The sequence below is a fragment of the Strongylocentrotus purpuratus genome, unplaced genomic scaffold, assembly GCF_000002235.5.
Source record: "Strongylocentrotus purpuratus isolate Spur 01 unplaced genomic scaffold, Spur_5.0 spur5_scaffold_11, whole genome shotgun sequence".
In the NCBI taxonomy this organism is placed as follows: Eukaryota; Metazoa; Echinodermata; class Echinoidea; order Camarodonta; family Strongylocentrotidae; genus Strongylocentrotus; species Strongylocentrotus purpuratus.
In genome coordinates this window covers 16248130-16273428 of record NW_022145596.1, presented here as the reverse complement: position 1 = coordinate 16273428, position 25299 = coordinate 16248130, and the positions used below count along the sequence as shown (strand labels likewise).

General features: G+C 36.9%; 3 protein-coding genes across 6 annotated transcripts in view; 1 reads left to right on the top strand and 2 right to left on the bottom strand.

Moving 5' to 3' along the window:
- Positions 1-623: 623 nt before the first annotated feature.
- LOC100888973 (post-GPI attachment to proteins factor 2) lies at positions 624-7012 on the bottom strand. Of its 2 annotated transcripts, none has more exons than XM_030980809.1 (7): positions 6791-7012; positions 6224-6462; positions 5337-5586; positions 4554-4666; positions 3233-3341; positions 1808-1945; positions 624-1302 (listed from the first exon to the last, which is right to left on the bottom strand). In XM_030980809.1, exons 2-6 carry the CDS (start codon positions 6383-6385, stop codon positions 1821-1823), a joined length of 759 nt encoding a protein of 252 aa, XP_030836669.1. In that variant the 5' UTR covers positions 6386-6462; positions 6791-7012; the 3' UTR covers positions 624-1302; positions 1808-1820. The 2 variants fall into 2 exon arrangements, with proteins under 2 accessions (XP_030836669.1, XP_011680627.1); XM_011682325.2 differs by lacking the exon at positions 1808-1945 and adding an exon at positions 1998-2136 and having other exon boundaries at positions 6791-7011.
- Positions 7013-9299: 2287 nt separating this feature from the next.
- Positions 9300-19340, top strand: LOC583548 (WD repeat-containing protein 55). Its single transcript, XM_030980808.1, has 10 exons — positions 9300-9455; positions 10163-10322; positions 11394-11567; positions 13031-13137; positions 13767-13864; positions 14803-14963; positions 15925-16031; positions 16909-17008; positions 17631-17800; positions 18866-19340. Exons 2-10 carry the CDS (start codon positions 10215-10217, stop codon positions 19116-19118), a joined length of 1278 nt encoding a protein of 425 aa, XP_030836668.1. The 5' UTR covers positions 9300-9455; positions 10163-10214; the 3' UTR covers positions 19119-19340.
- A 1322-nt stretch (positions 19341-20662) lies between these two features.
- Positions 20663-25299, bottom strand: part of LOC578768 (cytoplasmic FMR1-interacting protein 2) — a 35586-nt gene continuing 30949 nt past the window's right edge. For all 3 annotated transcript variants that reach the window (XM_030980804.1, XM_030980805.1, XM_030980806.1), the window contains exon 28: positions 20663-25046. In XM_030980804.1, the coding sequence (XP_030836664.1) occupies positions 24879-25046 (168 nt within the window). In that variant the 3' untranslated portion in view covers positions 20663-24878. The remainder of the gene's footprint in view (positions 25047-25299) is intronic.

Genomic DNA, 25299 nt, shown 5'->3' with positions numbered 1-25299 from the left:
AGTATACATCCTCTATTGGGAGATGCTGACCCTTGACCAAGTGACCGGTATACACCCTCTATTGGGAGATGCTGACCCTTGACCAAGTGACCGGTATACACTCTCTATTGGGAGATGTTGACCCTTGACCAATATACACCCTCTATTGGGAGATGCTGACCCTTGACCAAGTGACCAGTATACACCCTCTATTGGGAGATGCTGACCCTTGACCAAGTGACCGGTATACACTCTCTATTGGGAGATGTTGGCCCTTGACCAATATACACCCTATATTGGGAGATGCTGACCCTTGATCAAGTGACCAGTATACACCCTCTATTGGGAGATGCTGACCCTTGACCAAGTGACCGGTATACACTCTCTATTGGGAGATGTTGACCCTTGACCGGTATACACTCTCTATTGGGAGATGCTGACCCTTGACCAGTAAGTACGTCATAAACTTTCTCAAAGCTGTGGAATGTCATGTTTAGGCTAAAATGCCAAGTGTGTCATAGCTTCTACTCAAAATATGTCTATCACAGTAAATCACACTTCTTGAGAAGAATGACGTTTGTTAACATTTCAACTTTCTTGTATCTTTCTCTTCACTTCCTGTGAAAATATTGATTAGTTATTGATAAACTATGGATGTATATAAGACAGTACAACGTTGACCTGTTACAGATAGGAGATGGGATATATTTAAAGGCACACATCATACGTTATCTGTAACAGCGTTAAATACATATTGTGAAAGTGAAATGAGATATCTCAAATAAAATGAGACATGGTGCACAAATCTATGAAATAAAACTGAACATGATAACAAAAGTGATAAATCAAAATAATTGCAACCTCATTACTAGTTTTCAAAGTGAGTTCTTTGTTCTTACATATCCTCAATTAATCAAAATCACACACAACCTTGTCTTACTAATAATGCACTTGAAAGCGAGACACAATCAAAAAGAATTGCAACGGTAACTGGATTTACACAGTAAAATATTCTCGGTGCTTACAGAGATGTTTGTCTGTCTCCCTCTACTGTCAGTAATCATATTATGACTGCATGAGTTGAGCAGAGATTACAGAGCTTACATATATGTTTGTCTCCCTCTAATGACTGCATGAGTTGAGCAGAGATTACAGAGCTTACAGAGATGTTTGTCTCCCTCTACTGTCAGTTATCATATGATGACTTCATGAGTTGTGCAGAGATTACAGAGCTTACATATATGTTTGTCTCCCTCTAATGACTTCATGAGTTGAGCAGAGATGAAAGAAGAAGAGTTGGAAGATACAATCGCTGAGAGTTGTCTGTGAAAGGCAAACAAATGAAAAAGAAAAAATAATAGAGAAAATAATAATAAATGGTAAATTTCGATGGGGGGGGGGGGGGGGGGGGTAGATGTGGGTGGCTATGCCATAAAATATATCCTTAATAACATTGACAGCAAGATTAAGTCAGACTGGCAGGTAATAATGGCATTTATGTATTAGTATGTTTCCAAAATGTAACGTGGTTGGCAACCTGTCACAAGGGTCAAATGGCCTCCTTGTCCTAAATAATAATAATATTCTGCTTTTATATAGCGCTTAATACATCGGTGATGTCTCTAAGCACTTTACATACATACTTTATATACTATTACCCTTGTCATCGGATTTAGGTTTGCCCGTACACAATGTATGCACATTTTCCACTCCCTGGGGAGCATTCCAGCCAGGCGCCGTTTTACAGATGCTCACAATGCTGAGAAAGAGGAGCAGGGGGGGGGGGGGGGGGGGGGGAGATAGTGGTGTGAAGAGAAGACAAATTTACCTGAAGTAAAGATTTATATGCCATGGATCCTTCTACCTAGCACAAGTTCTCTCTCTTGAAAGTTGAAAGTCACGATGTAATGGAAAGCTATGTTGGTGAGCACTACAATGTACTCAAAGAAGGCAAATAAGGTGTATACTGCAGAAATAGAAAAATTCAAATAAATAATACATAGAGAAGAAAAATTTACCTGAAGTAAAAGTTTTATTTGCCATGGATCCTGCTACCTAGCACAAGTTCTCTCTCTTGAAAGTTGAAAGTCACGATGAAATGGAAAGCTATGTTGGAAAGCACCACAATGTACTCAAATAAGGCAAATATGGTGTACACTGCAGAAATAGAAAAATTCAAATAAATACTTGTAGTAGAAACGATGTCCATTTCAATGAAAAATTTATCATAAAAAAGGTTTTCATTGGTAAACTTCATCAATATGGTAATATGTATATATATATATTTTTATTTTTTTGCAGTGTCACAATAAGGGGAGACTTCTTACAAGGGCTGTTGGTTTTTGTTACATGAAAAGGAGACAGTTCTTAACAATAACCAAAGATTGAAGGTGTTCTTTTGATAGTTTTCTGGTAAAGGGCCTTGGATTCGTTGAGAAGAAAAAAGAAATGTTCAAGTTTAGGAGAGCATGCTCTATCAAAAATCATCTAAAATCATCTAAAACATGTAAAGATGTTTTCTAATTCTTGCTTAAAGGTACCATCAATTATTTTAAAGGAAATATTATTTCAACAAGTTCCATGTTATGTTAGCAGCCCAAGGGTTCGTCATTGATATACACAATGGGGTGGTTTCATTATTCATACCCCTTTTTATATTACAATTCATTTTTTAATTTCACATCCCTTAAAAATATACAATGTATGCAGAAATAAACAATTTAAGCACAACATTGTACATTTGATGTTTTAATAAAATAAACATAACTAAGAATGAAAGATGGACTGGTTGAATTAGGGCCTTTCTTGAATACTTTTAAATGTACGCTTTAAGTTGTCACATTTCAAATAAACATAATTTCGGCACAGATCAATTTTTCACAAACTTAAAAAAAGAGAGAAACCTTGGTGATGGTATGAATAATTGTTATGATTATTGGTATGAATAGTTATCAAAAGCCAGAAGGGTATTATTTCTTTGTAAGATTTTACAAGTCCCTGCCCTTCTGGCTACCACCAGATGATAGACATCTTTAAAGGGCAAGTCCACTCCCAAAATAATTCACTTTCAAAAGAAGAAGAAAAATCAGACAAACCAATCAATAAAAGTTTGAGCAAAATCTGATAACTAATAAGAAAGTTGTGAATTTTTGTATTAACCTTTTTTGATTGGTTTGTCTGATTTTCCTGCTTCTAATTGAAAGTAAGTTATTTTTGGAGTGAACTTGCCCTTTAATACTCTTAGTAAACTTACTTCCAGTTTCACAATGGGTGGTGTGTCTGAAGTAGAAGTAGATTGCGATGAAGAATGATGATACGTTGGTTCCACAATGCAAGTACAGCCTATTCAAGGTGCTCTGCTCCTGTTAATACAAAATATCAAATGTAATTATTTACGAAACAAATGTAACTATTTACGAATCCAAATGTAATTATTTACGATTGTACAATCTGATGTTTTATTTGATGTTCAAGAATAAAATGATTTTGAATTGAATTGAATATTCTGGTATCAGTCAAGGATTGTCACTACTCTTTACCACCCAATGATGGTTAGAAGCCATAAATGCATCATATTGCACTCACAAGGGACAATAAATTAATTTGTGTAATTCTGACTTTTCATGCCTTGACATTTTGAGCCATAATTGCATCATTTTGCACTCTCATGGGACAATAAAGTAAATTTTGTGTTAAAGGCAGCATTTTGGAGACTATTTCTCTACTCCTTAGCTTTATCAATTTAGCACTACCGTCCAAGATGTAATGAAAGAAGAATGGGTATGCCACAAGTCAAGATGCCTATAAAGTTTAGCGGTATATTCAATTAACTGTCGATCTAGAGATTGAAAAGGCAGCTAGGCTCCTCCTAAATAAGCCTCACTCTGAATCAAATGTTACTCGTAGATATGGCGCTTTTAATTAGTGCCTTTTGCAAAGCTTAGGAACAGCTTTCCACTTGTCATAAGAAAAAGCTTTATTGAAGACTCACTGATTTGCAGAAACCTTTACATAGATAATAATAATAATAATAATAATAATAATAATATTCCACTTATCGTATACAGCACTTTATATATACTATTGAAAGTATGTCTGTAATGCATAGGTATTTTACACTGCAGTTGCATTCTTCACCTCTCATCATTTTTTTGTATATGAGGACAGTTGAAGAGCAATTCTATTCAAGGGACCTTTCTTCTATTATTATTCTTTCAAACATAAATTGCTTTTCATCTTTACCAGGGGGGTGTTTCACAAAGTTCCTATTAGTTGAACTTGATAATCATGGAAAGCTGTTAGCATCTTTGAAAATATTTTGTAAAAGTTATTTTAAAAGGCATTAAATGTGGATTCAAATCATTCATATTTTCTATTTTCAAGGAGATATCATATTCTTAATTTGGAACTCATGAAAAGTCTAAAATACTTGAATTTTTGCTTTTTAATATATTTTATTTAAAAGGCTACAAATGGCTCTCCGTAATGTTTAAGTCCAACTTGGAGTTAAGTTTGACTTATAATCTTTGTGAAACACCCCCCTGAACTCAAACTTCTCCTTAATTCACACTCACTGATTTTGACGGTGGTATACCGCTGCTAATCGCTAGTTTGTGTACAGCACACATCAGGACCATGAAGATCATTGAACATACTTGGAAAACAATGAACATGTTTTCATGAACAGCTGAAAGAAAAGCAGAATGTTATATTATATCATAGATGATCTTAACTTTTATAAACTAATAGAAAATCTTCAAACAAACTGAATACATGTACTTACTTTCTACTAAAACAACATGATAGTATTTTACAAAAGAAGTTTTAACCAATAGCAAAATGTGGCACAGAAATACGTACCTGGAACATAAACAGTGTTCTAACGTTTAAGATTTTAATTCACTGACATCACTAACTGGCAATGGAATGCTGTGTACATTCCAGTTCAATTCAATTCAATTCATTCAATTCAAATGTATTGGTCCTAAAGGAAATTTGTTGTGTTAAAATGCAAATTTATTCACAGAAAAAAATAAAATACAATGTACATGTGACATGATACATATACAATATAAAAAGAGTATAGAGACAATAAACATTCACATTATATAGATATTTTCTCTAAATTTACATTATTTTCAATGTTTGTTCATATATCCAGAGTAATTACCAACACAATCTTTCATTGTAATTATTATTATTATTACTATCAATATCAATATTATTATCATTATTATTATTATTAGTTTGACTCATTTTATAAAATATTGTTATTAGGCAAACAATAAACCGCGAACAGATTAACAGTTAGTGATGTTAATGAATTAATACCTGATAGTAACAATAATCATACTCACGAAAGTTTTCGGAGGACGACACACATGTTAATCCTATAAGGGCAAAGTTTTCCACCAATTCACAAGTGAAGCATGCCTTGCACAGCAGCGTGTAATAGACGTTGGGCGAGTTCACACTCGCGTATAAGCCGTAGTGGAATGCGACGCAGAAGAGCCTTTGTCCAGAGCATAATACAATCACAAACCGCCACACGTAGGAGGATGGGGGTTCGGCGATGGCTGCGCTGATAGACGGGAGGTAGTTTTTTACCTGATCAGAACAAACATGGAATTAAATAAAATGACATTCTTACAAAACTTGTAGACATGAAGTTCATAATAAATGATCTACAATGCCAGATATGTTAATTAAATAATAATAAGTTCTTGATTTATACATATACACAGTGTCTTTACATATTTAATATCCCCGTCTATTCTTTAATATTCTTTAAGATAAGAAAGTGTTTACTAATTTCATAGTGAGATTTCATAACTTCTTGTCCAATACCTTTTTAATTTCAAGATACATCTTTTATCTATTTCTTCTACAATCATCCCTACTTCTTCATTTCTTCACTTCGTATCATCTCTCTTTCCCTTTCTCATAATATACCCTTCCCTTCTCTCCCCACCTTGATCATCTGTCCTTCTTCCTCTATTCACCCCCTTTCCCCCTTTAGTTTTACTCTTTCTTAGTGTTCATGCTATGTGTAATTTGACTTTAATGTGACTCTACTATATGTATATGTCACCGTTTGTGTATCACTTATATTAATTTCAATTGTTTTTGTTTTTATTATTTACATATATATTTTTATTGCTTGTAAAAATAAAATAATCACATATGTAACATTTCCATTTATTCAATTTGGATGAATAATACTGAATTTAAAAAGTATATGTACCCTGCAATGCGTGGATGTTGTCGCCTCAAAGCTGTAGATGAGAGCCAGAGCAATACTCATCAAGAAACCGACCACCATGACGCACATCATGATGGTGATCAGACGAGATACGGTGACATGGATCCCCTTGCTGGACGAGAACCTCCCCTCATTCAGCATCATCTTAGAATACACCGGATCAATCCCGTCAAACTGTGGTAGCTGTCTTCCTTGATGTAGATCGGCCTTAATTCCTGAGGCTAATAATGAGGTTAAAAAGTGAGATGGATGGGAAGGAGGAAATTAAGAGTGATCATAATCTTATCAAAAAGACATAATTGCAATAGAATCTAGACTATTCAAAGCAAATTTTTATTTGTAGTAGACAATGAGAAAAGAAAACATGAAATCTAGATCTAATTCCCATTTTGGTAATTATAATTCACTTCAGTTAGTCCCAAAATCAAGACATACCCTGGGTATCACCTAACCTTCACACATTAATTTGTTGTACTAAGGTCTTTTCTAGGCACATTTATACTTATTGATACTTATTGTAAACATAAGAATTAATCTTAATTTATCAACCTCTCTTACGCCGGATGTCAAAGAAAGACGAGATGAGTTTACTGTTTACAAAATAGACTTCGCTGAATTGAGGTCGACGCTGAGCTAGCTAGCTGACGGCAGCTGCTGTGGTGAGCTGAGGCAGAGATAACACAAAGCAAATTAAAGATGTATCATCGAAATCTATTCCGCTAGTTTAGCAATAACAGTAGCGTAGCTCCCCCGAAGTTCCGGGTGAGTGTGCTTGTATAATACTAGACCGAAAGCTTCAGTCTCTATAATCGTCGGTTGTTCCACTGAGACTACGTCTGGCTCCACTAGACCTCCGGTTATAGAGACTGAACGACTGCCTATGCCAGCCTGTGTTGAACTTATTCCGCTAGATTTTAGCCGTTAGGCCCCTCCCACAAACATGAACAAACTTGCCACGGCCGTATTGTTATGCCCCCAAAATCCCCCAAAATGTCATTTTACCTCGTTCATTTCCAATTTTAAATTAGGCCTAGGCTATAATACATCGGTTCCACTTACTAACTTGATTGGTATAATCCGTTTAATGGTCCCTTTTAAGGAAATTATCGGTCAAAATCGACATCCATGTTGAAAATCTTGCAAGCCGTGTTAAACTCTCGCTGCCGTCAATCTCATCCCTTCTAGTCTACGCCGAAGGCAAAATGATTATGAAGGAAAAAACTGTGCGCCATCTACACGTTCGTAATGGCGTTATCACAGTTTTTCCTTCATAATCATTTTGCCTTCGGCGTAGACTAGAAGGGATGAGATTGACGGCAGCGAGAGTTTAACACGGCTTGCAAGATTTTCAACATGGATGTCGATTTTGACCGATAATTTCCTTAAAAGGGACCATTAAACGGATTATATCAATCAAGTTAGTAAGTGGAACCGATGTATTATAGCCTAGGCCTAATTTAAAATTGGAAATGAACGAGGTAAAATGACATTTTGGGGGATTTTGGGGGCATAACAATACGGCCGTGGCAAGTTTGTTCATGTTTGTGGGAGGGGCCTAACGGCTAAAATCTAGCGGAATAAGTTCAACACAGGCTGGCATAGGCGATCGTTCTGTCTCTATAACCGGAGGTCTAGTGGAGCCAGACGTAGTCTCAGTGGAACAACCGACGATTATAGAGACTGAAGCTTTCGGTCTAGTATAATACGGTCAAACAAACGCGGATGTTATTGTCTCTCCCGGTTACGAGACATCTCGGCCCGATTCAAATTTAGGCCCTGCCAGCTCGGTATTGATTTTTATGTACCGAGTTGTCGATTACTGTAGGCCATGCAAGAACCCCATCGAGGCCAAAAAAGATTTGACTTGAAGTTGTTGTGAGCTTGACTCGGACCCAAGCCCGGCCCCCTCCCACTCAGGGGTCGGAATGACCGCATGCGTGTTGCCAAAATGTCTGGTAAAGGGGTACTTTTCGTGCGACAAAGTCCGGCCCGAGAATTGTAAAAAAATTAGGGGTGTATTTGACTTTTCACCCGGAGATTTCTTTAAAAAGGGTTTTTTTTTCTTTTTTTTCTCTCATCTCTTTGGACTCCTAAGAAATTATTCCGAATTTAGGGGGGTACATTGAGCATTTTTCCTGATTTAGGGGGGTCTCCAAGGCAGGAAAAGCCTGCGAAAAGCCCGCGAAAGGGGGGTTCGAAAATGTTGGCACTCCTCAGGGGGTGCTTTCAAAAAGAGGGAATGAGCATATGCGTACCCTAAATAACACTGAGTGGGGGGGGGGGGGGGGCGGGGATCCAAGTTAACAAATCCCCAATTCAGGTGAGCCAAACTTATGACTGTACATCACAAGACACACAATGATGTAAAGACAGGAATATTGAACTTTTTGTAACTACCATGCTGAAATTTAACATTCATGTGTAAATTTCTTTAGAAAAATAAAAGATACCAATAACTAAAAGTAAAATGTATTTCCCAAAATTGAAAGGAAGATCGAGAAACTAACCCACTCGGGCCCAACCACTTACTCTCCTTTTACCTTAGTCGGTACGATCTACTCATTTGTCTGACTTAATTCATAAATTACATGCTTTGGGAGCTGATATACTCCCTTTTTTTTTCATGAAGTTAAATGGTCTTCTTTAGCTTTGAAACATCAGCGACGTAATAAACATCACACAGATTGTTCACAATTAACATAGAAAAACAGTTAGATTTAATCAATTATCATTCTTTTGCAGGAAAAACTTTCGCGAACTGGACAAATTAATTGGCACATATATACTACATCACAAAAGTCGCGAAAGTTTAAGGCGAGTGAAAGTTCAACCGATAACTTTTTCAAGCAGTGATTGCACAGATACTGCTAAAAAACCCTTTTTGTTTATTCAGGTTTCGTATGTAGCTTCCTCGATCGATATCGGATCCCACCTATATGTACTAGGCTTCGGCACCTCACGGCTCGGAATGTCTGTACCGAAGTGGCAGCTTTTTGAACCGAGTTGTCCGCGTTCGATATCTCGCATAGCCGAGTTGTCTAGTCCCATGTAACGCGAACATTCATGTATCCTATAATTACGCAATATAATATGCACATGTGTTTGTACACAGATATCACATCACATCTTCACTGCATAGCTACTGACTAAGTATTGTCACTGTGTGATTGTCGGAGACGTTTCATGCCCATATTTACTGTGAAGTCAGATACTGGTAAGTGGGAACGATCCAGAGGGTTCTCAAACATAATTCAATTGCCATTATTTATACATTTTTGTGATTGAGCTCTGAGTGTTATCAATCATGATGATGTTAAAGTAAACTAAGAACTTAGATTAATTAGAAGAACTTCTAGACAATCTACTTAACTGTAGCTGTGTCATGCTAGACAATGTCTAGCATGCATGTCTAGTGTCTGGGGAGAGTAGTGTCTGGCCTCTGTACTACTACTAACCTCGGACTCTTAAACTCGGACATATCACATTCTAAAAAGTGAGGAACTGAGGATCGTCTGCATTTTTTTGCGCCTTTTTGCGGACGTTTTTTTTTTCTTTGGCGCTCTGCGGGTGTAGGGTTCCTGTTAAAATACCCCATGTTTACAGTCTACTGTTATGAGTTGCAGTTGTCAGTCTTCCTGAGGATTTATCTCTCATAACATGAAAGTCTCTTCACAAAGTCAAAATGCATCAAGGAGCATCATCGCGAAATCCGTATTTCGCATCCCTAGCACGCGGCTCGGAATTAAGAATCGTCTGGAAAATGCGGATCCTTATTCTCGGACTAGCACCCCTACTGCATGGTGATTGATTCATACAAACATGATTTAGAATTTTAGACTATTATGAATTAATTTACTTCAGTTTTACAGTACCTTTTGTTTCGACTGTGTCTTATCGGTCTTTCATAATCCCAATTCCCAGGAATCAATCTGTGTTATCTCTGACACGAATCGTGGACAGACAGACGCAAGACATGTCTTCAGAGGAGCAAGATGCTTCGGGAGACTCTGACTCTGAGAAGTCATCTTTGGATGAGGGCGAAATGGAGAATGAGGCTGGACCATCAACGTCCACTGGCAGCGTAAGTAGACTTTATTTCTAGAGCACCTATGGATGTACATGGTTATCAATGATACCCGTGTACTCCTACATAGCTGTACCAGTAGGCCTGTTTTCATCAGCTTGAGTCTGCCAAATAACCCGCTATTTTCAGACTCGGGATATTATCCCGAAACTCGAAAGTGCGTCCTCCCCAGACCTATACGCTCATCACATACTAGTTCGGACAGGTGCAAATTAGCCCGCGATTTCGCAAATAAGCGGGATATTTTGAAAACAGGACTAAGATTTCTCAGGATATTTTCTCTACCAAATACCCCACTAATTGCAACTGCGGGCTGATGAAGACGCAAATTAACTGGTTAATTTGCGATCAGGATAGATAAAATAGCGGGTTATTAGGCAACTGGAGCTGATGAAGACAGGCCTTGTGTGAGATTTCACAGGATAGGTTTTGTATGGATAACAGATTGTTTTGGATTGTCTAGGGTATCATTCTAGCAGAAAGGGAAACAATTATTCAAATACTTTATGTTCATTTTGGAAACCCCTAATTTGTTGCAGAGTATAGTTGAACAGTCCTCAAATCAGGTCATTCAGCTAAATGAAATCCTTCTTACTGGTACATAGATTTTTATGTTCTTTTTACATTAGTGCCACATAAATGTAGATATTCCCAGATTAGAACTATAGTGCTTTCCTCCCCTTTCATGGCTGACATTCAGAAGACTAAGATGAGATGAAACAAAATAAGTTGCATTGATAATATATTGTTAATTGTAGTATTGTAAATTGGCAAGATAACTATTTAACATTTATCTGAAAGAAATGAAACACTAGTTTTTTTTGTTGTCTATTATGAATAGATTTGCCATTTGTCTCTTCACAATTTTGCATTTACAAACCTACCTACAAATTAATTTTGATTTTATGAAAGTAATTCCTTTTTAAAGTAAAAAAACAAAAACAAGGCAGCAAAACTGATACATGATGAATTAATTTTTGAACCATAAACAATTATTTTTAAAAAACTCTATTTATTGCAATATCTGCTGTCCATATTCTTCTTTTGCATAATTTTCTTTTGAATTAGGCTGGCACAAATTTAGACGTAACTGCAAAGAATGGCGACGAGTCACCTGGAGCTAGCAGTGATGATGAGGATGATGATGACAGTAATGATGACAGTGATGATGACAGTGACGACAGTGACGATAGCTATGAAGAAGATGAAGAAAAGGAAGATGAAAATAGATTTCTACCCGAGGTTCGTAAAGCCAGGCTGTCTTGCTTAAAACAAGATTTTAACAAATGAACGATGAAATTTTGATGCCTTTCTAAAGTTTCTATTTTTGTAGGCAGGTTGAGCTTCTTATTTCTCTACTTCGTTGGGTTCTGTGTATGTTGACATGATTAAGATTCATCAGCTATTTCCTATTATTAAACCTTTCCGGATGCGATTGCATTGTGAAAGAAACAGTGTGGAATCGACCAGAAAAGGTTGATCATCTAGCATATAAGAATTTGTGTGTATAATTGCAAGGTTCTGGAATCATCAAAATGATAAAGTCTTGGCAAAGTCTTGGTAAAGATACAAACACTGTACACAGAATGATGTATATGGGACTACACAAACACATGGCGTAAAAATCCTACCCTGGATTTTTACGATGCTACATGACATATTTAGAATATGAAGGCAATTGAAGAGCCATGATTTTCAGGGAACATGTCTTATCTGATGTTCTTCCACACTTGCATAATGAAAATGATAACGCTCACAAATTATTTTTCACCTCTTCCCAGAACTCAACCTTCTCTTTAAGGACTAAATTTTTCACATGTTTTTCTTCAAATTGGCAACAATATCCTTTTTTCTATTATTGCTACATTGCTCTCATACAATGTATTGTCTTTAAAAGCAAATATCTATGCGTGGAAAGTTAGGAACTTAGTCAAAAAGCTTTTAGAATTGTCAATTTTGATTGAAAAATAATGATTTGTAATCTCTTGCTGATTTAAGGATTTCAAAGCTTATACGGTAATCCTTTTTAAAATTCCTGACTTCTAACGCAATATAGTCCCGCAAGGAAGATGGATGCACTTTGTGTAGAAATTTTTGCTCTTTTTACTTATGCATATGGTATGTTCTTTAAGGCTCTGAATAAAAGTTGTTAAGCTTAACCACAATATGTGGAATGATTGACCCGAGTCAAAGTAAACATAAATGTGTTAAGTATAGAACAACATAATAGACATGCCAGGTTTAATGCACATACCAAGTTAATACACATTCCAGCCAGTGACATTAGGACAATACATGGATACCTGAATAGCATACCATTACCACTATAGAAAGAATGTCACTGCTGTAAACTTCCAAGCCACTTCACTACCAGCAGCCAAGTAGAAAGGACACTCCCCTAGCTCTCGGGTAAAGCATTCATGTTATAGTGTATCAGAGATACAACAAAATTAAAGCTTGTATTCTTCAAAGAAGTAACCTTCGGCTTCGATACACTCTTGAAGTGAGCAGACACAGTTTTAGAGCTCCCCAGAATATCAATGTATTTATATTACGTATGTGACTTTGTTAATTCTATTGAAATTGAGCTGGAGGGCTGCATAACTGTGTTCAGTGTGATTATATTATTTCAGTTCAATTCAGTCCAATTCCTTTAATTCCTCCAAGTTATCAGTAGAATTGTCTTGTGTTTTCTTTGGTCAAAGGTCAAATTGCCGAAGACGATAACCTGTGATGAGAGTGTGATGTCACTTCAGTTCCACCCTAAGGGAAATATGTTAGCTACAGGTCTCATGGATGGCTCCATCACAATGTTAGTACAACCGTTTGATTCCTTATTGATCTGGGTCCCGTCTTTTAAAGAATTGATATTAATCGCAACTTATTTGCGATTGATATCAATCACAGCTATGGACATGAGAGATAAGGGACTGATAAAGGTACTATTTATATGTGATGTGTTCAGTTTGGTGTAGTCCTACTCAAATTATGATATTACGTACAGATCCTTGCTTAAAGGTATAGACCAGTTTTGGAAATGCCCCCCTCTCAAAAAATGAGATGGAAGCACTTATTACCAATCATGTGAAAGAATATGTTTTGACCAATACGTGATGATACAAATTTTGCCGGGAAACCGCGTACTAATTGATATATTTGGTAAAATGACTATTTCTATCCGGACTGGATATAGATATCCCATAGTCCCATGTACATCTTTCTGTGTAGAGTGCTAGTAACTGAATCACTACTGGGCCGAATTTCTTATCATTTTGATGACTCCAGAACCTTGCAGTACACACCAATACTTATATACTAGATGATCAACCTTTTCTTTCACAATACAATTGAATGACCAGAACTCAACTTTATCTTTAAATCCCTGTAAATGTTATTGAACTGCATATGAAATGTACCAAACAAAACGCATGTTCTTCTCAGGTATTCCTACTCAGCAGAAGAACCCAATGAGGAGCTGATGTTTGAAGAAGTTCACAAGAAAGCGTGTCGGGCTCTTGCCTTTTCAGAAGATGGGAAGTGTGAGTTACAATTTTGTCCTTTGAATAATTTCTGTATTTTGTTATGGGGAGGGAGAGCTGATTCAATTTCTGTATTTTGAGAGGGAGAGCTGATTTAATTTCCAAATTTTGTTATGGAGAGGATGAGCTGAAATATGCTCCTGCAAATATTTGGTCATCATGGATTTATGGTATAGGGTTGGGTTGCAATTGTGCTGTAGTGATAATGATGATAATAATGTTGAGCATTTATAAAAAGCAAAATGCCAATTGTACCTTCAGTTGGGTTCAGGTATAGGATAAGGGTTAAGTGTAGGGAGGGGGGGGGGGGCCTGGGTTCAGCGCTGAAGTTAGGAATTGATTGGGTCAGTGTAGGGTATTGGCCACAGGGTAATGGTCACAGGAGCTTGTATCATAGCACTGTAGAGAGAAGATGAAGAGAGGATGGATGTTAATGGTTTGTAAAGACAGGAGATTTAAAATGTAAACAGTTTGAATGAAACTTCTCAAGGTGAGAACCTGTTATTATGTACCAGTGTCAAATAAATTGTACCCACACATATAGCATAAAGTTTTGTAAAAGTAAATGGGTAAGCGCTAGAAAGGGAATTAAGAAGAAAGAGACAAATTAATGAAATGAGATGGAGAGTAGGGGAGGAGAGAGAGAGAGAGGGGGAGAGAGAGAGAGAGAGAGAGAGGGAGAGGGAGAGAGAGAGGGGGAGAGGGAGAGGTAGACAGAGACGGACAGACAGACCGAGAGGGAGAAAAACAAGATTTAGGGACAGAGACAAAACAGAAAGACTGGCAGGGACGGAGGGATAGACAGATTGGGGATGAGAGTGTACAATTCTGGAGAAAGGTTTCTATTGCGATTCAGCTGCATTATCCTTCAAAAGATATATACAAATGAAAATATAGATGACAATGTTTTGACATCTCTTCTTCTCCTTCACACACAGCCATCTTCTCCGTCTCCAAAGACAAGTCTGTAAGGAAGCTAGACATAGCCTCTGCCACCGTGGAGCTGAGCTTGGAGAAGGCCCATGAAGTGCCCATATACTGCTTGGCAGTGATAGATGAAAATATGGTCGCGACGGGTGATGATGATGGACATTTGAAGGTAAGAATTTGTGTGAGTGAAAGAAAGTATCAAATGCAGGGTAAAAAAATTAAGAAATTTCCTCTGAGCAATTTCCATTCCATCCAAAATTTCAAGCTCAGGACTCAGGCAATATTTAGCTTGTAATTCTTTGTTCTTTTTCATTTGTTATGTTCTATTGTACTCATGTTTGCTCTGATTTGATTTCAGGGGGTTTGGCATGTCACAAATCATAGGTATTCCTTTTCTTATATTTGTATGTCTTGTTCCTTTTGGGGAAAAGCTTACTCTATCACTTTGACTGACTCTCTGGTCTCTTTTCAAACTTTGTCAACTAGGAGAAGTTCTTGGGTCATTGTTTTCAGTTAAACTTGTTACTATCGTTTGTTTACCTGACTGCTAAGAGAGCATGTGTATGCTTGTAAGTAAGCAACCAGGGGACCAACCGCTTATAAGTCCTCTCCGAGGGACTTGGTAATGAGGATGAGTGCCTTACCAAAGGTCACTAGCACAAAAACTTGTCTTCAAACCCGGGACATCCTGGTTACGAGACCACTGCTCTACCACTACGCCATCAAACCTCCTTCCTTGTGATACAGTAATAGCATTGTGCAGTTTGTTTATAGCATTTGTTTACGTTTTCAAATCGGGATGGTTTAATGTTGCCATAGTTCATTTGTAGTATTAATATATGAATTTCGTTCTTAAATTAATGTCACCCCCAAAAAAGCACTCAAGTTCTCTTATTTGAGTTCATAAACATCTTTTATGATGGCTCTTCCAAATTCTGTATAATTATATATTGTAAATTTTAAATACAGATTCTATTGATTATGTTGTAGTAGGGTAAGATTTCAATTGACTCTATCTATCTCAATGAGAGCACAACATATTTACAATACCATACAGAAAGATATCTTAAGCAAAGTAAGATATAATAATAAAACACATAGACATGATATATACATATTTCTATTTCTAGGTGTGGGATCTGAGAACACAGAAAGCTATTATGGAGATGAAGGAGAATGAAGAATTTATCAGCAGTCTGGTCGTTGGAAAGGACAAGAAGATTCTGCTTGCAACAAGGTCAGTAGAGGTCAATCTCGATGAACAGCCTGTGTCAGTGGGGTTTATCAGTAGATTGGTGTGAACCACAAGGTACAGGGTTCAAATCCCTGCCACAGCACTCATGTCCCTGGGCAAGACAGGAATCTACATTTGCCACAATTTACCCAGATAGGGTAAATAGGTACCTGGCAGAAATTAATTTCTTAAAATGCCCAAGAGCTGGAATGCCAGCTGTGCTAAAGTCTGGGTACCAGTAATAATAATGGAATGCCAGTAGTGGCGGTGTGCCAGACATGAGCGGTATGCAATACTACATTATTATTATTATTATTGGGTCATGATACTCCGTTCTTCTTTTAATAGTGCATATCACATTACGATATACATGTACACGTACATTGAATAACTAAATTATTCATACCCCTTGTAAATTTGATGTATTTTTGGGGGTGTTTTTTACAACTTAAGAAGGAAAGGTGAGAATTTATGAGAGATTTTGAGTTGGGCTATAGCTGAGCTACTACATTCAAATATCAGCAATACAAAGTGTGAGCACCTGTAATCGTTGAAGAATGACACATTTGTCCAAATCAAGCTATCTACTGTAGTGATAGCTAGATAACTGAAAGTCAATGTTCCATTGAAATGATCCTAGTAGTATTGCTGTCAGTGTTTATCAACCACTAACTGCATAATGGTTCGTCATTGATTTTAACTAACTTGCCAAAATGAATATAGTCAGCTTGGAGCAACAAGAGCGTCAACTCATACTTCAACACCTAGTTAATGCCCTTCTGGGTCCAAACAGATTATTAAGAACTTCTCTTTGTGTTTTCTACTCCAAAGAATCACCACCTTATTCTTTATCTTGTTACACATTGTTTTCTCTCTATAGTGGTGATGGCACCATGAGCGCATTCAACGTTCGGAGGAGACGTTTCGATCTACAGTCTGAACATGTTAACAGTGAGCTTCTATGTGCATCTCTCGTAAAGGTGGGTTCACAGTTTAAAGGTAATACAAAGTTTTGGAAAATTTTGAAAATTGGCTGGATAGTGATTCTTTACAATTTTGATATATATTTGGATGCCCCTGTGGATGTATTATGAGCACTAGAAAATTTAGCCCCTAAAACACTTCTGTTTCGAGAAAAATTGAATATCAAAATTTACTGGTGCTCCCGGTAAATTTTGATAAATTTCAAATAGCGCCTATGGCCATACAATGGTAGCTACGACCATGCAAGTCTAAGAATATGCAGTTGTGATATATAATTTCTAAACGGGAATAGCCAATCGGTCAATTTTAGTCAAGAAACATTGTTTTATACCTAAATTAATATCTTGACCTTGAGAGGGAGCTATATAACATAAAGAGTTTATTATTTACAATTTCATTACTTTAGACTCGATTTCAACCTCGACAATGATCACTGAATATTGTAGGATTGTATATGCTTCCAATATGTTCATTTGAACCAAATTCATGACCCCATGTATTACAGGGTGTACCTTTACTCTCGGAATAGTCATTGACCATGGAAGTACACCAAGACTAAGCTCGTCTCAAGTGAAGGAACTCCTACGTCCAATGTTTCTCTGATATTATTATTTGTAGAAAGGACAGAAGGTCGTTTGCGGTGCCAGTGACGGTGCTTTGAATATCTTCAATTGGAACGAGTTTGGTAACATCAGCGATCGTTTCCCAGGCCATGCCTCCTCTATAGACTGCTGTGTGCCAGTCACTGAGAACGTCATCTGCACTGGTTGTTTAGATGGAACCATCAGGTATGTCACTTGGGGGTGTTTCACAAAGATCCTAAGTTGAACTTAACTCTAAGTTGGACTTAAAAATTATGGAGAGCTATTTGTAGCCTTAAATAAAAGATATTAAAAAGCGAAAATTCAAGTATTATACTTTTTATAAATTCCACATCAAGAACATGAAATCTCCTTGATCATAGAAAATATGAATGGTTTGAATCCATGTTTTATGCCCTTTTAAAATAACTTTTACAAAATATTTTCATAGATGCTAAAGGCTTTCCATAATTGTTAAGTCCAAGTTAGAGATAAGTTCAACTTCGGATCTTTGTGAAACACTCCCCTGGTTTACTTCTTTTGTCATATTGGCTCGAGGACACTGATATTTATACAGTGAAACCTGTATATAAAGACTGCTCCATGGAAACATGAATAGTGGTCTTTATAGGCAGGTGGTCTTTATGTACAGGTTCCTTTAGCATAGATTTTCAATGAAAAACCATATTGATAGGAAAGAATATGATACAAATCATAAAACCTGGGCAAAAGCATGGGATAAAAATGTATGAAGCAATTAATAAATAGTAAGGCAATGACTTCACAAACTGATAACCAAATTTCTAGGAATTGGTTTCATATGTAGAAACCCTTCCAGCAAGCTTTGATGAGACTGAAGGATGATGCCATTAATCTTAGCCTTGCGTGACATATTCCTGTGCTTACAGACTTTCAAGGCAAAACTATGCTGTAGCTTTTCCTGACATTGCAAGAAGACTTTTCACATTTTGTATATGAAGAGTTTAATTCCAAAAGGAGTTAAATCCACTTTTAATGAAAATTGAGTTTATATATCAGAACATTGTTCACTTTAGTACCCGTCTTTCAACAAAATTATTTAACTAAATTTTAGGAGCAACTATGAGAAAATGCACCTTCTAATATCACTTTTCCACAGACGCCTGTACAAAATCTGGTAAACAATTTCTTTTTTCTCCGAAGTTACAAAGATGGATTTAGCTCCTTGTGGAATTAACCTCTTCATATGTTTATACCGGCTCTCCGTTTCTCATTTCACTTTCCTTCCTGCAGGGCTGTTCACATGCTGCCAAACCGTTTCCTGGGAATCGTTGGGGAACACGAAGGGCTACCAGTGGAGAGCATGACGGTCTCGTTTGACTCCAAGTACCTCGCATCTTGCGCTCTCGAAGAAAAGATCAGATTCTGGGGCGTTGAGCACCTGCAGAAGACGAACGTTGATCCCAGGGGCAAGGCAGGGAAGAACGACTCCTCTAAAAGACTCACAGAAACGGGGCGGCAGGAAAATTTCTTCTCAGATTTATGATGAACGCGAGGTGTTTTTTTCAAGGACATGAAGTCGCAGGTTCTGATGGGAATTTGCACAGTATACTTATCTTCACCGGGAGTGGACTTCTTTTTTATGATTAGCAGGCCTGGAGTATTAGGTGCACTGTCCGTACACTTCTTAAGAATCGACTTTAAAGGCCATCAGTACTAGTTTGGCTAGGAGGGATTAGACCACCCAGGGTGGTCACTGACAGGTGGCTATCTCATCAACTCAGCTCTCAATTAACATAAGAAAAAGAGGATCATGGGTGACTAATGGTCACCGATTAGGCATTGTTTTCTATATAGAGAAAGCAAGTAGCTACAAGCAGTACAGTGGGGCTTTAAGAAAAGGTCTCCATCATAACTTGCAAGTCTGAGAGATGAGAGAGCTTTCTTTTTAGTCTCTCTCTCTTGGCAAGTTCTCGGAAGGATATGAATTCTGCTGCTGCTGAATGCAAAATTTGCACCCACAATAAATGGTAATTTTCTGGTAATTTCATGGCTGATGTATGCGAACTATAACGCAAAGCACATGGAAACAGACAAGTACTATGTCTTTTAAGACTTATTTCTAGATGGCCTACGTTTGAGTACTGTAAACTGTGTATTGAATCAAAGACCCTTTGTTATTTCACAGCTCTTCCGTTCAAGGACAGTACTCAAGAAGCCCAATTCTGTGGATGGAACTCTTCAGATTTTACATCATGTGATGAGGAATTTCTTTTTTATCTGAAAAGTAGTTGGGTGAATTTGTAAAGAGCTCATTGAATGAGATAATGGTATTTAAGCACCATTTCTGGCCTCTTATCTGAAGTCAGTGTGCTTGTGCTTCTGGGTATTAGGAATTAATCTATAAGATGTAGGTACAGTAGTTGCATACTAGTACTACATGCAGTTTGTATATCTTAACATTGGGGTAATGTGAAACATTAGATTATCTGTAATTCAAATGGGATCTTGTATACTAATATGTATTGATATCAATCGATTTGAAGAGTAGACATCTTCCTGTCATGGTAAAAATTGGCTGACGTTGGTTGTCATGAAAGTACACTTATAGCATGTGTGGCCATTAATTGTCTACTAATCAAAGTTTTAAACAAGTTTTACTCTTTTTAGGGGTATATGAAGCCCATGGAATGACTCTTTTATGCAATAATTAATGAATTTTATTCATTGGTCTTTCATAATTGTTACTGTGTTAAAGTGTTTTTTATTTACCTGCTGATAGATAAAAAAAAAGATGATGCATTCCTTTATGTTAGGCCATTATTAGACCAAATGAAAGAGCACTAAATGTTCACATCGTCATCATCTTCACTTCTTGATACATGAGCCGTGCAGTACAAGATATTCCAACAAAGTTGTAGAAATCCAGGATAACTAAATGCAGAGTTAATGTAGATTTTATTACTCCATTAACAGTCACCTACTTGACAAAATCTAACCAATGGGAAAATTTGTGAGCATTCCATGCGCATACATGTAACTCAAATCCAGATTTACTGGATTATCACAGATACAAAAATGACAACAGTATTACTTTCGTGATTTTTGTGAAATTCATTCACTTTTAATATGAAAAAACAGAAATGAATTGCTGTGTTGTTCACAAGTACATTTTAGAATAAATGCTTTATCAGGGTACATGATTACATATGGTGAATTGTAGATTATGCTTGATTTAAAAATTGTACCTGGTGAAAAACTACAAAAGACTTACCAGTACCGTTAATAAGGTCATTTGAAGCTTTAAATACAGAGTGATTATTTACTTCTGAAATGTTTGTCAATGAAAGATAAATTTGCTAACTTTTCAAACCATGTATTAATGTGACTATGCCCAGTTATTTGAGAATTTTTTTGTTAGCAAGATTATACTTTGTAGCTGTGAGGGACAGTGAATATATAATTTGGCAGTAAATGATGTAAATACGTCTTTTTTTAATGATTTTATTACCAACATGCAGTGCAAATTAACACTGTTTATGATGTGCTTACATTTTTTGCTACACTTTTAATAATATATCTCCTCTTGAAACTTGAGTCAGCATTTATAAAATACTATCATTGCTGGCCAGCACCATACCATAAACATTATTGTTATATGTGAAATGCTGAAAGAGAATAGGACTATACATCCAGAAAGATTTGAAAAACAAGCAGCATCACTGCTTGGTCATGGGAAAATTAACTTCAATTAGTCTGTTTTTTGTCCTTGAAACCCCATATAGTCGGGTGGCTTGGCGTCAAATTTATCAATTATCACTACTTGCCGAATACAAGCGCCACTTTTGGTACAGAGCTTCCTTAGGACCTACTAAACGATATTAGGCTAGGAGCTCACAAATAATTTATAAGGTAAGTTCACATTGGTTTGTGGTTGTACAAATGCCATTTTTGGTACAGGGCTCTCTTGGGATCTACTTGCCGAGGGCTCCTACCCTAATATCGTTCAGTAGGTCCTAAGGAAGCCCTGTACCAAAAATGGCATTTGTTTAACTACAAATCAATGTTATAACATTATTTGGGCGCTCCAAAAAGATGCCCTCGCCCCCACACCCTTAAATTGAAATTATTGCTGGGGGCTGCTACCCTAATATTGTATAGTAGGTCCTGAAGAAGAAGCCTTCTACCAAAAATGATGCTTTTATCCGCCAAGTAACAGTAATTTCACTAAGCCACCTGACTAATAGCATTATTTTGAATGGGAATAATGACCGGTTTTGATGAAACTTTCTAAGCGTTTTGTAATTCTTTTGAAGACCCTAACCTATGGTATTTCATCATAATCACATCTTTAAAAAAAACACAAAACAGCATTTTTAATACATCTCTTTAGAACAGCCTCACAAAGTAAAATTTAGCTACTGTTTGTACACATTCAAAGATTAACTCACATAAATACTATTTCATTTACATATTCAATACACACGGAGTTATACATTTAAACAGAGCAAGACATTAGAACAGGCTACAAACTACTGCCATACACCATGTACTCATTGCAATGATATTGAGCCATGTACAATTGTGAGTTCAAAAGCCAAACGAGCTGAAACTTATTTTGCTTCATCTCGACTGAATTTACCGAGAAAAAAAAAGAGGTAAATACATGAATCGGCATGAAAGTGTTTGTAAAGGGAAGGTTATAGGTCATAGAGGCATATCATATTACAGACTCGACCTTTCCTGGACTTCAAACATCCACTTGCATCATCGACTGACATTTAAAGCCGTACTGTAGTGTACTGTACTTTAGCGCCATCTCGGGTCAGCTGTATGGTACAGTAACTCAATGCTTCTCCAGCTGCGCCTTTGGTTCATGCATCAATTCTCTGTCTGCAAATTGAAAATTAGGTATTGAGATACACACTGACCACGAGATGGCGCTGTGCAATCAACATGGTCATGCGGTTGCAATGGGAAAGAAATGTGGAATCGATCAGAAAGGGTTGATCATCTAGCATATAAGTATTGGTGTGTACTGCAAGGTTCTGGAATCATCAAAATGATAAGAAATTCGGCCCAGTCTTCGTAAAGTTACAAGCAATGTACACAAAAAGATGTATATGGGACTACGCACATGTGCGTGACATCTATTTGGTTCCAATTGATAAACTAATTTACCAAATATATCAATTAGTAGGCGGTTTCCCGGCAAAATTTTTATCATCATGTATGAGTCAAAACATATTCTTTCACATGATTGGTAATGAGAGCTTCCATTTCATTTTTTGATAGGGGGGCGTTTCCAATACTGGTCTTTACCTTTAAGAATCATCCTTGTGAGAGAAAAACTGTCATCCTTGTGTAGTGAATGTCTCAATAATACTAGACATGGATCAATTTCACAATAAATTTGTAAAAAAAGAATATATCAACAATGATGAGTTTTTGGTTGGTACATGCAATTTAAAATCATTACTGCATTTAGGCAAGAGAGTCCATTATGTCCATTAAAGCCTTTGTAACTCGAGTACATTTTTCTCGACATTGCTCGAATTGCTCCATCTTGACGTAGACACAAGCCTCTACACAGTGGTAACACCATATACAACAACACACAACCAATAAATATGTACATATATATATAGTAATACAATTGCAACAACATACAAACCATGGTGTATAAAAGACAGTGCCCCCAAAAAATCCAAAGCTCATTTCTTTTGAAAATTCTATAATAAATAAATTGTTACTTTGATTTACGTTACTCTGAAACTTCACGTAGTACGTACGTATGTGCCGCAAGAAAGCCACTATTCTTTGTCTTGCTAGTAATTTAAAAATCTGTTTTGGGCAGCACACATGTAAGTATTACGTCTACATATTTGGCATTTCACGTATTATCGCTATCAACTTTAAAATACTTCCTGACCAGCATTTAAAGGCCGACCATCATGATTATCTTCTATCAACATGAATAAAAGGCATCACTTTTCTTAAATGGACTTTGAGAAGAAGTCCTTAAAAAATATCCCCCTTTTCCCACTATTTCCTGCCTATATCAAGTGGCTGTAAATTGCAAACGACAATAGATGTTACACGTATGTATCTAATACAAGTAATTTTACATATCAAATAATAAAATGCTGGTGCAAAGAAATTGATTATACACATGATATGAATCCCCAACAATACTCTGACAACTTTAAAGGGCTGGCATACTTGTATGTTTACGAGCTACAATACACTTCAAAACTTTTTTTAAGAAGAACAATGAGTAAATGGAAGGCTTATAGGTTTACATGGCCACACAGTACTTGATCAAATAGGTTTGGACCAACCATAACAGGATTGTTACAAACTCTATCAAACACAAAGTATCTATTTGGGTGTCTACATACATACCCTGTGCAATACCTGAATATAACTGCATGCATATCAATTCCTTTGCATAAAATCACCTTCTTTCTATTTTAATATAAAAAAGGATTCTAAACAACATCAATAGTCGCAGCCTAAATGGCACTCGTGTTCTACGTTGTCCTCTCAAACTTGTGGGTTCTCTCTCCACAAACCGATTGAATCTATGTCATGCTTTTGGCATGTCAATTTCCAATGAAGTACATTCAAGCTTGTTTTACCATCAACTGTTTCCTGATTTCAGCTGTGCAGTCATGACCATTCTATTAAGATATATTGCAACAGGTACAGTTGGGACATTAGTTGTTTCAAAAGACCTCAATCCCTACAAAAAAGTATGCCTTTACCAGCATTTAAGAGCACCATAAAAACACGTTTTAAAAGTGAAACCTCCACCTCCTGTACATCGTGGAAATCACATTATTATTATGGGACTGCTTTTAAGAAAAGGGGGCCTTTCTACACAACACATAGTTCTTAAGCCCTCATCAAATCTTTTACACGCAAACCATCTGTAAATTTAGCAGGGAGATAGCCACTTCTTCTTAGTACTTATTGTGCTAAGAAGAAGATTTGCGGAAAAAGGAACATGTCTGGAACCGTCCTATGTTATTAATTTCAAATGGCTAACATCGTGTCCACAGCGTAAGGAGACCGGTAAAAAGGATCATCAACATACATTCCTTGTGCAGCCCTCAGGTTGATAGGTCTTAGGGGATATCCTCAAGGCCTTCCATGACTAGACTGCTGAATGGGAGGCTTGCAGCATTGGAGGCTTCAATGTCAATGTGCCACTATATTTCCAGGTTGTCCGTTCAACAACAAAGACCTCAATTCAATTCCTTGAGCAGTCAGCCTTCAGGTCGATGGTCTTTGAGGGATATCTTTACATGCCCTCCATGACAGACTGGTGGATTGGAGGCTTGTAGCATCGGATCTGCTCCACTGGAGGATTCTCTCCTTCTCCAGCCTTCAGGTATTTACGCAGGACGGCAAAGATCTGTCCGTTGAGGATCTGGTACTTCCTGATGCGGTCCACAAGTCGGCCGACGGGCTGTGGAACAGAAAGCAGAGGCCGTTTAATACCATTTAGGAAGATGGAATAGATTTTCAATTACTCTGCATAAACTAATGCTATATTCACTAGATGTTCATCAACATGTATATGCGCAAATCCAAGGCAATTGGTCATTTTGTGTCCCTTACATTACCATGTGTTGTCAAGTGATTTACATAAATGACATTAATGGAGCATTTCACTCCAAATTGGTCTTATATATGAATATGATCTAGTAGGGCTACTAAAG